This window comes from Botryllus schlosseri, chromosome 11 (assembly GCF_051294905.1).
Source record: "Botryllus schlosseri isolate E-star chromosome 11, Bs_hap1, whole genome shotgun sequence".
NCBI lineage: Eukaryota > Metazoa > Chordata > Ascidiacea > Stolidobranchia > Styelidae > Botryllus > Botryllus schlosseri.
The window spans coordinates 11,971,191-11,988,728 of record NC_137246.1 but is presented as its reverse complement, the minus strand read 5'-3'; the positions used below and the strand labels follow the sequence as shown (position 1 = coordinate 11,988,728).

Genomic DNA, 17,538 nt, shown 5'->3' with positions numbered 1-17,538 from the left:
TACGGCGCGAACTTCGATCAGATGCGGTATGTTTTGTTGTGTTATGTCTTTCGTACCCTACTTGTGAAGCAATTTCCGATCCTTCTATTGTCTGTTTTGTTATTTTACAACGTAGGTGTTCGTCATCTCGAGTACCGTCGTCGATAAACCGGCTTTAGCATTGAAATGTGCGATGGTTTTCAGATGTAATTTTGTACCAGTTAGTTAGTTTCATCTATAAAGTTGGATTTCCATCATTTCATTATCTTCATTATGCGGATCAAATGAATATTCGCTAATATTACTATGTGCTGTACCATTGAGGCTTGAGATTGACTCTTGGATTGGACTCTTGGAAAATGTTCAAAATACCATATCATTGTCATTGATAAATTATTTGATTATCAAAATCGTGTTAGAGGGGATTTATGTTACACAGAATTAGACTGTAGTGAGATACTCATGGATTATTTTATCTAACTCTATATAATTTGTTCGCAGTCATTTTTTGTTGACGAATGTGATGCGGGTTTCCACTTTCCAGTATGATGAGAGAGCGGTCGTGATCTCTGATGTAAAGGGGTGAAAGGCGGATTGATGTGTACTGTGTAGATATTCAATGTGCTTCGATTTCTGATTTTTAGATGACTATTTAAGTATATAAACTCAGATTTGTTACGGAAACTTGCATCGACTTGGGATACATTACAGTAAAATGGCAAACAGCTAGATAGCCAAGACATGGAGATCATTAAGTTGATCTGGATATTTGACATTCTAGCTTTATGCTATCTTGGTGATTTATCTGAAGCAAATGGTGAGATGAACTTGGTCGTAAGACTAATTGTAAGAATATGTGGCAAATCCATACATGGTCATTACAAGTACCTGTACTTCCCATGAGCATTCAAGCAGATCAATTCTACTTACCCCGAATATCTGGCATATTTTCAGGCGACCTCCGATTACTGTTACTAGTAGGGGCTACCATATTTGAAGTCAAATACTTGCAACTTTTGGAGTATTTTCCAAGAGAAAACAATTTACAACTAGAATGTAGATTATCGCAAATGCTGTAACGTATAGGTTAGCATGCCCTAGGTATCACGATTATGAGAAAAAGTTTTGTTATTGTCACTTTCACTTTCGCAGCACTATTTCCCATTGGGCATTAGGCATTGGACTAATAATACTATTGAACCTTTGTAGCTACCAACTACAGTGATTATTGCTCTCTGAACAACATGAGAATATGTTTTCTCTCTTTCAGTCAATGATACATCCTGCGACTGCTGTGACAACTGTACAACTACTACAGCTGCACCCTGTATTGTGTGTTCCTTGGGACTGTTTCTGAACGAGAGTACAAATTCGTGTGAAAAATGCCCTGTCGGACACTTGTAAGTTGCGATGTAGTTATTTCTTTTATGATAATACTGCATTTTTATGGTAGAGAGGCACTGTCTTGTTGGCACCGTGGTTACCATCAAAATCCTATCTAGTTGTTATAAGAACCTTGATTTGATACCGAAAATAATGCATACAATTATTAGATCGTTAATTAGTCGAGTGGTCATCGGCGCTATTCAAGCGCGAAATATTTCCAATAGTCAAGTCCAAACCCGAACAATCGACTGGACTTGGACCTATACCCCATCGTCTTTAGTACGCCAAACCATGAAAATTTTCAAAAGGGGGTGCTCGGATAAAAAGGTTAAGAACCACTGATTTACATGATGATAGGTACACTTGTGTGCTGCATATTAGTTCATTCACGACATTCCTCTCTTCGCGCCGATGAGAACGGCACTAGAATGGCAAAGTTTGCATTCCTCAAAAGAGTGTCAGATGAATTATGCCAGAAAACGAAAGAGTGTTGTAGTGAGAATTGAGACCTGGATTTACACTTACAAGTTGACTGATGTAGCCTACACGTTGATCGCAAACTTTCAATCCGATTGGTCAATTTTACATTGTTTGTTCATTTTACGTAGGCTAATTTGAGCCAACCAACCAATTACAATCCTACACAAGTGGGTTGTCATTTTTCAGTCGACATCTTATCTTGTTGGACGTGTTGGTTTTGTTAGAGATGGCGCAGCATTGTAATTTGCAAAGCTTAGCGGCATCTACTCAGATACTAGAAAAATACAAAAAATTCTATTACAGTACTATTGACTCCGCTTGTTGCAAAACCCAAAAAGCCTTTGATAACTATTAACTCAGATACAGCGATTTTGACAGTTGAATCATGTGTGATCCATAAGCAACAGTTACACAGCATTAACGATTGGTAGGCCTACCTATAAATAGTATCCTTTTATTGAAACATTTTTCAACCAGTCTTTTGTCTTATTAGACATTGAGCAATTGATTTGTATACAGGTGTACGTGTGTGTAGTAGCGTACTCATTAAAAAGGTGATTGAAGCATGAAAAAACAATTGTTTTCATTGATAGAATGGATCTTTTGTCTTGTGATACCATGAAGCAATCTTCGTATTAGGGTGATACCGAACAATCAATGTTTGTCTATGTATTCATGTTACTTGGCAATAAATTCTATGATATTAATATTAAACTATTTTGGGGTCACCTAGTCCAGATAAGCCGATGTCATTCTTATTGGTGCCCGTTGAATGACGTTACGTTTGTACCATTGAAAACTTTAATACTCACAAGTCTTATGATAGAAGGATTTGTTGAAATAACATTTATTGTGCTACAAAAAATAATTCTTTGCCTTATGTGAGTCCTATCTCGTGTGAAATCTCCACCTTTAGTACAATACAGAATGTACATATTGTCACTGTTTCTCTCTTTTTCACATATACATCTATTTTATCTCTGCATCCAAGTTTTATGCTTTTAGGAATTTCCTATACGGCACTACCGTACACTAACTCAAATAATAGACAGATATGTGCCTGTCATTTTATGCAGTTCTTTCTATTCCTTTGCAGCTGCCCTGAAGCAAGTAACATTGCAATTGCTTGTCCCGATGGACTTTATGCGAACACTACGGAATTGGCTTCTTGTGTGGAGTGCCCTGCTGGATACAGCTGTAAAAATGCGTGGGTTCTCATATTACTGAATCTGATGTGCATTACACATAGTGATCAGTGTAGAGCACCTATGAATTTTTGATGGTGGATATGTTTTGGAATATTACAATATTCATTCTCATAGAACGTTTTGAAAGATGAAGAAGAAAGGCAAAACGAAGTAGAAGTAGTGCCTTCTGACTCAATAAAAATGATATAAAAAATTTCTCTGGAGAACTACAAGTAGTAAATATTAGTTTGAAGAGTAATTTGCTATATTACGAGAAATTTTGAAAATTTGATGATATCATTGCGTTGCCTGTGAGAAATGACTAATATTGACACCAATTGATAAAATTTCTAAGCCATTTTGATGACCGTGATACCACAACAATACTGTTTGGCAGTCTGACAGTTAGGCCTATGTAGGAAAAGTAGGCTACTGCTAATATAACGATGAGCATCTTTCTGGTTATTGTAATAATCTAATCCAGTGGTTCCCAATGATATTGGCCCCCAGTGAGAGATTTTGAGAAACAGGGGGCCGAAAATAACGAAGGGGGTGAAAATTTAGAACGGCTATATTTAACTAATCGGCAAGAAATACATGTGAAAAATTGGTTGCTCTGGATCTGCCTCGAAAGCCGATTAAAAAATGCTAAACTCTCACCAATTATATGGGAGACGGGTCAAATAAATGACCTCTTCTTTTAGTCAGTTCACCAGCGATCAGAGTAGTATAAAATTTCCAATTTATATGAAAATTTGCGTCAAGCTTGATAACGGGCGATGAGTCGAAAAAGATTGAGAACCACTGACCTAAACTGTTGGCATCAGTTTGACCTTGGAAGGTGATAAAGTCAGAGTCGTGGGTGCCCAAAAATGGTTTAGTAAGCAACTAGAGTAAGTAGATACGATTATCATTGTAGAGGTGAAGTAGCAGTACAAGTATTTAGTTACTGAGCACCTCAGGATAGCCAATAAGTGTAGGTCCATAAATGAAATCTCATCAAATTCTTGTATGCAGGTCACTTTCTCCAGTGGAATGTGTCGCAGGCACTTATTCGGAACAAGGCAGTGCTGTGTGTTCCTCGTGCAACGAAGGGTACTATGCTTCCGGCAACGGGAATATCCAATGCACCGCGTGCCCAGCTGGAAATCAGTGCGGTAACTCGTCGTCTGAACCAGCACCGTGCGAACCTGGCTTTTTTGCGACTTCACGCCAAACCAACTGTGTTCAATGTGCCTCCGGTTTTTATGCCGAATCGTACGGTAGCTCTGAATGCACGGCTTGTCCCAAAGGCTACCAATGCGCCGATCCTACTTTATCGCCTGAAATTTGCCAGTCCGGATTTTATTCTGCTACCGGACAAGCGAATTGCACCATCTGTCCTGCCGGGTATTATTCAAACAGTACCGACGGATGTCAACCGTGCCCCGCCGGCTATTTTTGTGACGATCCGCGTGTAACGCCGCAACCTTGCCCTGTAGGATCTTTCAGCGAAGGTCTGTCCACAGTATGCTCACCTTGTCCTGACGGCTATTACGCCAACGATACGGCTCTTACCGTGTGTACATTGTGTACGGCAGGGTATTACTGCCCCACTGCATCCTCGAATCCTGTTACTTGTCCCCCCGGACAGTATTCTACTTCAGGTAGCTCCAAATGTGTCCAATGTCCCGAGGGGTATCATGCTTCGTCTGCAGGATCTCAAAATTGTAGCATATGCCCTGCAGGGTATAGTTGCGCAAATTCGTCTAATGACCCAGTTCCATGTCTGCCAGGGCATATTTCGGTGATTGGGTCAACCCAGTGCGTAGCTTGTGACTATGGGTATTATTCCGTGAATGACACAGGGGTGAATGAATGTGCCCCATGTCCTGCCGGCTATTACTGCACCGATCCTAGTGAAGATCCCACTCTTTGTGATTCTGGACATTTTAGTGCACAGCGCGCTGTAGAATGCTCACCCTGCCCTCGTGGGTATTATGCTAATGAAACTGGTGGTACTAATTGTACGATATGCCCCAGCGGATATCGCTGTCCTTCCGCAAACTCAAGTCCTATTCAATGCGCGCCGGGACAGTATTCGACAGAAGGCAGTTTAGAATGCACCGCTTGTCCTGAAGGATATTTCTCGCCTACGCCTGCCTCACAAAATTGCACGATATGTCCTGCTGGGTACAGCTGCTCTGACCCGTCGATGGACCCAGTACCATGTCTTCAAGGGTTTGAATCTGATGTCGGCTCTACTGTGTGTGTATCTTGTGACGCAGGGTATTACTCGGTGAATGAAACCGGTATAAATGAGTGTGTACCGTGCCCTTCTGGGTTTAGTTGTACAGATCCCACGTCTAGTCCATCGCCTTGCTCTCCTGGTAGTTATTCTGCGGGATTGTCTGTGAATTGTAGTACGTGTGTACGAGGTTACTACACGTCTGACACCAATTCCTCCGAATGTAGAGTCTGCCCGTTGGGACACAGCTGTGCCGACACATCCGCTTACCCCATAATTTGCGAAAAAGGGACTTTTGCTACAGCCAGGTCCATATCATGTACACCGTGTCCGTACGGGCATTACAGTAATGACACAGGAGCAAGTGAATGCCGAGAATGCCCAGAGGGCTACGAATGTAGCGATCCCACTTCATCACCTGTGACTTGTGGTGCTGGATTTTACTCGTTGAAGGCTGCGACAGCTTGCACATCGTGTCCTGTTGGATATTACTCTGATATACCTGGATCTGCAGAATGCGTGCGATGTCCGGATGGATATTCTTGCGCTAATGCGTCAGTAGCGCCGCAGCCTTGCGGTAAAGGAACCTACAGTGTTTCGGGAGCTACTGAATGCAACAGCTGTCAAGATGGTTACTATAATAATATGACTGCTCAGCGAGAGTGTGAGGTATGAAAGTTGTTGTTTATACCAGTATCACCAAAGTTCACTTTTACTTCATTCATTTGAAGCATAACTATGAAGGTACCTACCATTCCTCTAACCACGCCCATGTTTCAACGATGTGATATGAGGTCCATTGCTATTTTAAATTTAGGGTAAAATTTGTTTTGAATTTCGAATGATGCCACTGTGTACCATCGAGAAAATATCGGTAGTGGACGACCCTGAATTTGTTTTTGTCATCGCAGCGACCTGACATATATTTTAGATGCAAATCGAGCAGGTGTTCAAATTGGTCACTTATGAGTATACCCAGTAGGTGTGCCAGTTGAAAATTTTGAAGATATTTAGACTAATCTATCATTAGATGACTTGATTACTTGGGTAATAAATCAATAGTTTAAAATCTGTCGCGGTAAAAGTAGCCTAGTGCACAACAGAGTGTTAAATATGAGCATTAAAGCTTGGATGCTTTACCAGTAAATCCATCTGACCTACAATTATCTCACAACTCCATCATTTCTTTTAAAAAATTGATGAGATTGCTGGTCATCTGATGGGTTCCATTACCTTGAAAGACATTATCTTCCATGTTGATCATAATTCATGTATTCCGATCAGGAATGTCCTGCCGGCCACAGATGTCCAAATATCGAAGAAGAACCTATTGCCTGTGAACCTGGCTCTGTCAGGTAAGATCATTGTTTCTGTGTTACAGCTCTCAATAAGAACGAATCAAAGATGATGACAATTGGCGCAGCCAGCATGAAGTCAGAGAATATATTGTCAATGAGAGGATTCCTAGTTGGCTGTAATCCACACCCATGGATATAGTTTCCTCGCCACTGCACCACTTAAAACTAGTCTCTCTGTCTGTATATTCGTCTTGGTTATGCTTGTGATGTTTTATTCCCCCTTTCTTTACAGTTTATCGAGAGCAATTTCTTGTACCAATTGCATTGCGGGTACTACTTACCAGCATCAAGCAATGCAATCAGAATGCTTATCTTGCCCAGGACCTGGTTATAATTGCTCTGATCCAAAAGTGGAACCAACAAGTCAGGTTAGACGTAGTGGACTCGATAATGGAAATTTCCATATACTCAATAAATTGGAATCTTTAATCTTGTAATTCTCAAAATGTGCTGGACGATATATGTTTCTCAAACATCGATATATTCCAAGGGATGCAACATTGGATATTACTACTCAGTAACATCACTATGCTTGGAGTGCACACCTGGTACATACAATGACAAAAAGAATGTTTCATCATGTACGGAGTGTCCTGCTGGCTATCAATGTCCAAGTAAGAACCTTGTATCTTCTTTTGATTGGCTGACTACGCAATAAGATTGCACAGTAGCAGCCGTTATATCATATTTTCACAGTATCCTTAGTGTATACTGTATGTGTGCATCAGCAGCGGCTATAACAGTTGATTTTAAATTTGAATGTGGAAAGTTTATTGGTGGTAATATCCATGAACATCCGCTTGCTTCAAGAACACAAAAGATTTTATCATTCTATTCATGACTCCTACTTAATCCTTTGCTGAATAGACATCTCCTTGAAATTATAGCCTTGCTCCTTCACAATATGAATTATAGTCTCAGCTGTCTGATATAATCTTGTCTTACACAATAAATGAATAGCATGATAACTCTTGTTTGGTTGGTATTGTCCTTCTCAGGTGGTCAATAGTCCCACATTTCTCAAATATACAAAATAATATACTTCTGATTGGTTGCGGTTCATTACCTACTCTGCATCTTATTGCTTAAATCGATTTGATAATTCAGGAAGTGATGAAAGTAGTCACTAATAATACTGAAGCAGATCAAGAATTAACGCTTCTATGGATAGGCCAACATCATTTCAAGCATACATAGAAATTTCGAGTTTTTATAACCGCTAAATCAATCAGCTTTTCAAAGTCTAGTAATTATATATGATGCAACTAAAAGATATTTACTTGCCAAGAACTGATGAAATTTATGAAGTTTCACAAGATATCTCTGTGACCAATGCAGAAGGTGAGCGGAACTGTGAAATGCCCAAATTGTTCACCAACTACTATGATTGGGATACATTCAGTAAACCGCTGTACATTAAGTAAGCTGTGGCAACCTTGGGTGAAGGTTTTTGGAAGGGGTCGAAGTGAATGCGGGAGAAATAAGCAGTTAGATTGGAGAGGTGGCGATCCAAGTAGTGTAGATATAGCCTACTTGATTACTGGTCTGGCAGGTATTTAATGACGATCTTCAGATGGTAGTTCGTGAAAGGGGGATTTTATTTGGTGTACTTTTCTCTAGATTCTGCGGAAACAGAAGCTCTTGCCTGTGATGCAGGAACCTACAGTTCGTCAGGCGCCACAAACTGCAATATTTGTATGGATGGATTTTATCAGAATGAAGCAGCACAAGCTACGTGCACTATATGTCCTTCAGGTAGCAATGTTCAACACCAGTCGAAAAGCAAAAGAATTCGTGGCTCCTTGACTTTTGAATAGATGGAATATTGTTAATCCTGCACCCGTACAGTTACCATAAACTAACCTATGCCCTAGTATTATGATTGGTAGTACAAATGAATTTGAATAGGTAATTCATGATACCAGATTTCAGGATTGCCTTCACGACTACATCCGAGTGAATTTCAAAATAATCTAAAGCTAAAATTCCGATTAATTTAGCTTTTACAATAGCAAATAAATATCTACAATTTGCTCAGAAATAACGTAAGCCTATTTAGATTCTGCAGTCATCCCCTGGTATAGTGTCGTTTGCATTTAAATCGGTACATATATAATAATCTATTGATTGGAACAGTAAATGAGAATACCATTTACTAGTTAATGATGTAAAAGAGGTTCATCTTTCTACAGGATACAGCTGCCATAACAAGTCATCCATGCCTGTGGAATGTGAAACTGGTACCTATGCCACCTCGGGTTCGTTGTATTGCTTTGAATGTTCCAATGGTACCTACCAGGTAATACATAGGTTGTACCATAAGATCATATGTAATATGGAACGATGTCTCTTTAATTATTTCAATCGTATAGAATGAATCTGGACAATCAGAATGCGTTACTTGCATGGAGGGACATCGGTGCCCAATGCCAGGCACTGAATCTCCTGAGATATGTCCGAAAGGAACCTATGCTATTGCTGGATCACATAGTTGTACAGTGTGTCCTGATGGACATCATGCTATATCTGAAGGCCTTTCCTCTTGTCAGGTAGGTATTTTTGGGAATATCGATGAGGACTGTATTTAAACATTTCAGTGACGTACAATTATTATTTCTATTCATTACAAAGATCTGAACTTTACGTTAGAGCGGTGTGTTTCATATTTTGAATCATCAATGCGTTGATTTTTTTGGAGTGAGAACAGGCATATTAATCCTCTGTGTGTAGTATCTCTGGAATTGACTTTTTATCGCTAACATTTCAACCCACATGTACCTATTGTTTGGATATTATTAAGTAGTAGTGCTATATGTTGTTTGCTTTTGCAAACCGATATTATTAACCAGTCGCATTGTAAAACCCAAGTGTATTTCTATTAATTGCTGTTTTAAGATTTGTGACATTGGACATTACTGCCCGAATCCGACCGAAGGCCCATTACAATGTCCACCTGGTACATATTCCAATATCCCCGGGAGAAGCTCGTGCCAAACATGTCCAGAAGGATATTATGCCGCTAACAATGGAAGCATACAATGTATCGAATGTGAAGCCGGTAGCTTCTGTTCCGTTACTGATACAAATCTTTGTCCTATCGGAACATTCAGCGACACAAAAGGTAAAGTAGTATTTCGATACAGAGAGATTGATTTGAATATGAACTGCTTTGTTGATTGACTCATTTCATGTCATTCTCCGAATTGAAACTAAATATGGAAGTCAAATTCTTATTGAAACATAACTTTTGATTTAGGACTAACAGCTTGCAAAGCATGCGATGTAGGATCTTACGCAAATGTCGAGGGAAGCTCCCAGTGTGAAATATGCGCCGCTGGGTATAGCTGCAATTCAACTTCGGCAACCGAATGTAGCGTTGGAACGTACAGTCCTGCTGGCAACACCATCTGCACAGGTAACAGTGATGTCATTATTCACCGCATAATGATGCTTTACATGGGCGAGGGAAACATAGAAATGTAACACGCTGTAATATGTAATATGAGAAAATAATTTGATCATCGACTTTTGTGATTCTCCACATCTGTGACTAGAATATACAGTAACTAGAATGTACTCATTTTCAGTTATACCTTACGACAGGTGATCACATACTGATTACAAAATTTCACCAAAGGTTTCTAAACCAGAAATTCTGACAATTTTAATGTTTCAGGTATACACAAAGCCGTGCACAAAGTAATTCTCGAGTGGCTTGATATTTTGACAGTCTGTAGCATGGTGTGTAGTATGTGCAAGTGAAAGTGAAAAAAGTGAAATTTTCCTTGGAAATATGTGTTGGCTCGATACTCTATATCAGTGGTTCCCTACGTGGGCGATATTGCCTCCCCAGCGGGTGATTATGAGAAACAAGGGCCGAAAATACCAAAGGGGCGACAGGGGGCGAAAATGCTGGAGCCTGCAGTGAGATATATTTAATTACCAAGGCCCAAAAAATGCACGTGAAGACGGCTCATTCATCATATGACGCAAAAGTAGATGAAGAAATCGGTTTTCCAAGCATCTACACAGAAAAATGGCCTTTCATTTTTATTCAATTAACCAGCGAGCAGAGTTGGGTAAATAAATTTTCCGTTGATACGCCCCGTTTTTTGGATCCGTAAATATGGAGGACGAAAATATGTGTTGAGCTCGATAAAGGGGCGATGAGTGGAAAAAGGTTGGGAACCACTGCTCTATATCAATATTTCCAAATCAAAATTTTTTGTTTGAATAATTTTCCCCCAATTCTGTTATATGTAGAGCTGATCAATTATATGACTGATTCAATTGCGAGCATGATCATTTCATCGCTCTTTTTAACCATGCTGCGGCTTGATCACAGAAATTTCATTTTCATGAATATTTGTGGCCTTGTGATAAATGTTTGGATGCTACGATACAACCAATCGTAGTGCCAAGATCTCACATGTGAGATAAAAGTATGAAGACTATATTTGTCATTGTGCCAACCCCCAGTTATCAAACAATTGCTACTTCAAGCAAAGATAGCGAACCACCTCAGTATCGCTCTAGGTATGACCACAGCAAATGTAATCATAATGAGAATATTATAGTCAAGCCAGCCTTGTATGACTTTATTTCGAATTCCCAGGTTGCTCGTCAGGCACGTATGCATCGACTTCAGGCAGTGCGATATGCAGTATTTGCCCAAGAGATCACTATTGCCCGTCTGTTGAACAAGATCCAATACCCTGTCAAAGTGGACAGTACAGGTATCTATCTGTTTCGTAATCATAATCATCACAAGTGTTACTGTTGGAGGCTTATCTAGGCTCCTCCTCGCCATCTTATCTGTGTAAGCGGTGTCCTATAAAAGCTTAGAAGTGGGCCGTGCTACAAGCCGGTAGCTACTGAATAAACATGAAGAAAATTGGTCTGGCGTAAATGACCATAGTAGTCAACAAATACCAGGAATATCACAAACAACAACCATAATCATGGTCAGTATGGCAGTAGTTCTAATTTTTCAAGTAGACTTTGTATACTTGCACTGCTTTCTTTTTAGACTACTTCTAATTAACATACTTTCAGGCAAAACTACTTACATTTTAAAAATGGGATTTCTAAAAGTAGTTTTGCGATAAGTTTCCATCACTTGTATGAGTGAAATTGTCGTAAGAACCATGTAAAATATCCTGTGAAACGGTGACTGAATATATTTTCGAAGATTGCATCTATTTGTAGTTTCAAAGTATTCATACTTCTACTTGAAATAGTTTTGACTAGTCTCAGACAGGACTACGTCAACTTGTAATTAAATAGAAACTTACGCTATTAATTCTACTTGAGTACCGTAGCAACATTGACTACTTTGGGCAAATCTACAATTAGGTTGCAACTAACTGGTATTGGGCTAATAAAGTTCCATTTAACACTGATAGCATGAATCTTATTAAATTTTCGCTTCTAAAATAGTTCCAGTTGTGTAACAACCCACGAAATAGACTTTTGGATACTCTTCAAACTATCAGTGTTAACAGGAGAATTGGGGCTTGTGTGAGTAAAAGTCAATTTGCAAAACTTGTGGTTGCGCTGTGTATCAAGATGCATCGGTTTACATCTGAATGATTTGTGTTATTCTGGCCATTAAGTAGAGCTTTGACTAATATGTTATGCAGCAGCAATAAATGCTTTCAAAGACAACACTAGGTGGTGATATTGACACATATTTCTAAAACTCCCAATGTATAGGATTGGTATAAAAACAATTTCACTTCTGGTTGATCCCTTTTCTTGCTCCACTTTTCTTAAAAATTTATACGGAGTAGGCTACCATTACTACTTTTACCCTACACGGCCTTGCATAATTTGCAGATCCAGTGGATCTGAGTGATATCAGTACCATGCCATTGCTCCTTATCTGGCGTCTCATCTACCAGAAAAACACTTGAGAAAGTGTAAGATTTATTTCAAGTACAATCTGATAACACTTGTGCCATTAAAAACTTGTTGGTGCGGTAGGAAATTATGTGTGTTACAGCTTGAACAACTTCAGCAAACCAATGATCTAACAATATTATTAGTTACAATAGGTGAACATTTATTATTACACTTGCTCATAGAGGAATGGAAAATGTTGCAGTGCAAAATGTTAGTCATTTGCTGGATTAGCAAAGTCTGAGCAGAATAGTTCCCTAACGCAACAATAAGCTTAAATTTCTATAATCCAATACCTTACACATTTTAAGAATAATGGAGATAAAAGCTTTATCTTTTCTTTTGTTGTAAGCGCCATTTCAAAAAACTTCACAAATTCCTTTATGAAGACGCCACTTTTACTCGTAACATTCAATAACTATATTCATTGGGACTATGTACATTGTACAGTAGCCTACTTTCGTCACATTCCAAGAACTACCATATAATATTCCTGAAGTATTGGTATAATGACAGATTTGATAGTTAAATCAGGGTATTGTTTCTATCTTTCGAAACTATTGATGTGATAGGAAGGCAAGAATATAATGAAATATTAGTGAAAAAGGAATTTATGGCACAAAGCTAAAAGTGGTTGGAATTTGAATTAGATTTAGAAATTTTGTCTGATAATAATTGATCACGGAATCAGATAATATTTGCATTGAGGTCTCTTTTATGATTCTCAATGGGAATAGACGCGCGTGATAAAGTAGGTAAACAATGTCACAAATAACAGCATATACCGCCGCTATGCTAACTGAAGATGGCATTTAAATGTCTTCAGTGGATAGGGTGCTTGCCTTAAGACGTTTCGTTTTGAAATTTAAATGAAAGTAAATTATGAAGGATGCTATGTTTTATTGTAGGAAATAATAATTATTTTTTGGCAATTTATTGAATGCTAAGTTCCTTACTAAGTTCCTTTCACAGCTAACAATGGAAAATAAACTAAAGAATTTATGCTTGAGAGTGTGTAGGACTGTATGTATGGGTATATATCCGCATTAGTTTGTCCGCCTTCTTAACTTAATAGTAAATTCTCAGACAGAACATCTAGCACAACATCACTTGTAATTATTAGTCTCAATGATTGGCTAGGCTCCATTATATAATCTATCTTTGATTAGACAGTGGTCTGATGAGCTTTGCAGTTTGGATTATCAGTAGGAGACAAATCAAGATGAGTTGAGTTTAGTAAACCTAATTTGAACCTGCTTCTGATCTCAACTATTGTTGTAGGTAGACGCGTGACTGTTTTTCATAATATCCATTTGATTGTGCTCATCTTGTTTGAACTTTTCTCATTTTTGAAATTATAATTTGTGAAGGAGTTTGCAAGCTTGTTTGATGACAACCATTTGGATCACAATTAGGCGCATTCCATTTTAAAATTTTGATCAGATCTTACTTGCTCAGTTACAGCAAGATTATACTGGAAAGTGCAATGTATAAGATGTCAGTATACTTGCTCTCTGAACCAAAAAAAGCCATTGCCATCATATTGTCTTGGCCTATGGGCATTTTCTTGTATTGTAATATCAAGTCTGAACCTTCATTACCGTTGTCAGTATATTTTAAGCAAATGAGAAAATTAACAATCTTACTAACTCATATTGGCCGGTCACAATATTGAAATATCGAAACATAAATAACCTATATATGCTGAGCAAAAGTTGTCAGATACTTCTCTGTATCTTTGGTGATAGACACATTTAATCACTATGTTGAATAAACGCGGATAATAATAAATAGAATGAGATATTATTTAAGCATTGGAGCAATCGATTCTTATTTTGTTTTATGAGAAACTCTTAGGAGCAACAAAGGAGTTCATATTTGGTCAAATTTGTTGCGAGTTCGTTTGTAAATGTTCGTGTGCTTCTGATGAACGTAACACATATTTAATTACGGTTTGTATCGCGTAGCCCTAATCAGACACTCATTGTAGCAAAACTCATGTTGACGTTTTTCTCGTGACTATTTTGTATTTTCGCCTTATGTATTTATTTGTGAAGCAGTAGTTTCAAGCAGATGAGAATTTGGGTTCAATCATTGCACTTGGAAACAAAACAGTACCCTCATTTTTCCTTCAATATCCCGTTTTTATCCGTATCTGTGCACTCGCCTTCCCTTGGATATTATATTAAATGAGCACAGCTTTATTAAAGACTATGCATATATTCAGAGCAATGCAGTGCAGATTGAATAATAATGAGAACCCGATTCTTGCCCATTATCACGGCAAGCCAAAGCACAATCGTTGCTCTCAATCAGCTCACCATTGGCAATATGCTGCTGTGGCCATGTTATATGGTAAAGATTGATGGAAGTCTAGCAGATGATATCATTCTGATCTTGTTCACCCGTTGTGAAACTGAAATTAATCTCAGCATTGAAATGTACATTATACTGTCCTATTTCCAATGTCAAACCAGCTGTGGGCCGTATTTAGTACATCGGCCGCGAGTGGGTCAGCGCTAGTTCAGTATGAAATGTCAGATTAGAACTCTGATAATGAGGCAATGATTACAGACCTTCATTGCATTAAATCAACCTGAATTAAATATCAAAATAATATGCATTGGTACAATAGACTCTATTGTTTTGTGTTACGTAGCTCAGATGCTTTATGGGTGGATAATATTTTATTCAGATCTGGAATTATAATTCTTTTAGCTACGCAACACATCTTGACTAGATTTATTTAGCTAATTTCAGGAATCTTGATTTCATATTTACATTATGTAATAAATGTCATCGAACTCATTCTTCAAGCCGTTCCTTTGTCGTTTGAATAAACGTAAGCCACAATGACGTTCAAACTTTAACACATGTCAAATACTACCTGAAGTCGACGGGTATTTCGAGATTCACTCGCCACGACACCTTTTACGCTGAGATGACGGATGTTTGAATAAGTCGCTGTTGTCGTCAATAAGAGATTTACATTCCCATGGTAGCAGCGCAAATATTTCGTCTGTGACTTCACATGCCATAAACATTGTTTAACATTGGAACAATGGGGTATAGACGTTAGAAGTTGAACATATAAAAGAAAGCACTCAGTGACCTAAAAGTCTTATACCATTCTTAGAATTATAAACACTGTACCAACAAACCCGAACAGTGAACATATCACTAACATTTTCCTTTCGTTACTGGTAAATCAGGCATCCATCAGCATTCGGAGAATATGAATATCTATACTCTTTCAATGATACTGATGATTATTATCATAGGTTACTTGGGCAAACAATTCAAGCTGAAATTGTCTGAGGGTGTAAATTCATTGGCACTACATATGAAAACACCTAATCCCTTGGCAATGGCTTGGATGCTGTTATTCTTCAATCGTTTATCAATACATAATGTTGCGAAAATGATACTCGTAAATTAGCAGCAACGAACTTGAATGTTTGAATAATGGCTATTCGCAAATGCAAGTTGGACACACATTAAACTTGAAACGCTTTGGTAGGGACCAATCTTATTGACAGTTCGTTTTCTTCACCGTACGTAAATTACTCGCCATAGTCAAACACACAGCCTTAGCTATGCATGCAAACAAATCTGTAAACTTTGAATTCTGATGCCTCAACGTCACTCTGATAGATTTACCCAGCGTACAAGGACCGCTGATGTTTGCTCAAACAACTTCTATCGGTTCTATTGTTTACTTAACTGTGTTTCGAAGACGTGATCCAACTTGGCAGTGGTGTAATGATGTTTGGAAACACACATGACTGTTGGCACGTTATTTGTTTGAAGTCAAATACGATTGTTAGACACGGCACTGTTTATATTTCTTGATGAAAATCTTTAATGCAAAATGATAGGTAGCATTTCTAGGAGTTCAGTCCTCTTTGATATCAATAACTGCAGTTACAACTAATAAGCGTACAGGAACATCAGAAGGTGGTCTATTTAAAAAAAAAAGTGACTAGAAATTCACCTCATTCATTGAAACCATTGATATTGTCCAATCTTTGAAAGAAGAGAAAGTGTATCATACTTCATGCTCCTTTCTTATTTAGAATGCTTATCACCAAAGATTGTCAAACGATTATGTGAAATCATATGCTAAGCCATAAAAATCAAGCGAGAAAGTAAATCCGCTTTAAAAAATCATGGATGAAGAGAAGCGATGTGGGATTATTTTCTTTTTCTTTACTTTTCTCATCAGCTTGCCGGGAGCTCTCATTTGTCAAGTTTCTGCTCAAGGCACATTTTACAATGCAACAACCGGACTATCTTCACCTTGCGCAGTAAGTGAGACGATTATCTTTTCATCACAATGGTTCTCAATCTTTTTGACCTCGCTGCAACCTCTGAAAGAGGAAAATATTTCGCGACACCCTAGCACTTCGAATGCCCCAAGTGCACTGTTCAGCCCCCTATTTTAATGGTGGTGACTAAAACCACCGCCGTTGGCGCTGAGAGTCCCAGTTCAATCACCGGCAGTAGCACGTTCCCATGTGTCGGAAGTGTCTAGGGCAGTGATTCCCAAGTGCGGCCCGAGGGCCGCATGCCGCCCTCAGTTAGCCTTCTTGCGGCCCCAAAAATATATTTAGAAATCGATTTATGACAATAAAATAAAATTTATATTTATAAAATACTCTTGCTTGGCTTGGCCTCTGTGGTTTTTAATTATAGAATTGCAGGAAAGCTGTGAGTATATACTGCTAACGTTACGTCACTGCTGTTTCAATGCAATGTGTCCTAACTCTCCAGTTGAACGAGCAGTAGCTATAGATATAAATAGGTATTGATAACTTTCAAAACCGAAGGAAAATCCTGAAAAAATGGTAAATTTTTCCCACTTTGTGGTCACTTGACTAAAAAAGAAAATGGAAAATGGAGTTTTTCTTTTACATTAACAGGTGGTTGACTGAAAAAAAGGTCAACTTTCCGGTCCATCTCCCGAAATAGCCGCCGTAGCGTTCCTACAGTGCTGACTTAATGTATATCAGTCGAATTT

At 38.5% G+C, this 17,538-nt stretch overlaps 1 protein-coding gene across 2 annotated transcripts in view; it reads left to right on the top strand.

The window, feature by feature from the left end:
• The first annotated feature begins 611 nt into the window (after positions 1-611).
• The window catches only part of LOC145450119 (uncharacterized), a 113,786-nt gene continuing 96,859 nt past the window's right edge, over positions 612-17,538 (top strand). For both annotated transcript variants that reach the window (XM_080328603.1, XM_080328604.1), the window contains exons 1-14: positions 612-796; positions 1,250-1,379; positions 2,942-3,052; positions 4,050-5,928; positions 6,544-6,614; positions 6,850-6,985; positions 7,108-7,231; positions 8,238-8,372; positions 8,810-8,916; positions 8,990-9,166; positions 9,513-9,738; positions 9,874-10,032; positions 11,233-11,353; positions 16,744-16,825. In XM_080328603.1, coding sequence (XP_080184729.1) covers positions 721-796; positions 1,250-1,379; positions 2,942-3,052; positions 4,050-5,928; positions 6,544-6,614; positions 6,850-6,985; positions 7,108-7,231; positions 8,238-8,372; positions 8,810-8,916; positions 8,990-9,166; positions 9,513-9,738; positions 9,874-10,032; positions 11,233-11,353; positions 16,744-16,825 — 3,534 coding nt within the window. In that variant the 5' untranslated portion in view covers positions 612-720. The remainder of the gene's footprint in view (positions 797-1,249; positions 1,380-2,941; positions 3,053-4,049; positions 5,929-6,543; positions 6,615-6,849; positions 6,986-7,107; positions 7,232-8,237; positions 8,373-8,809; positions 8,917-8,989; positions 9,167-9,512; positions 9,739-9,873; positions 10,033-11,232; positions 11,354-16,743; positions 16,826-17,538) is intronic.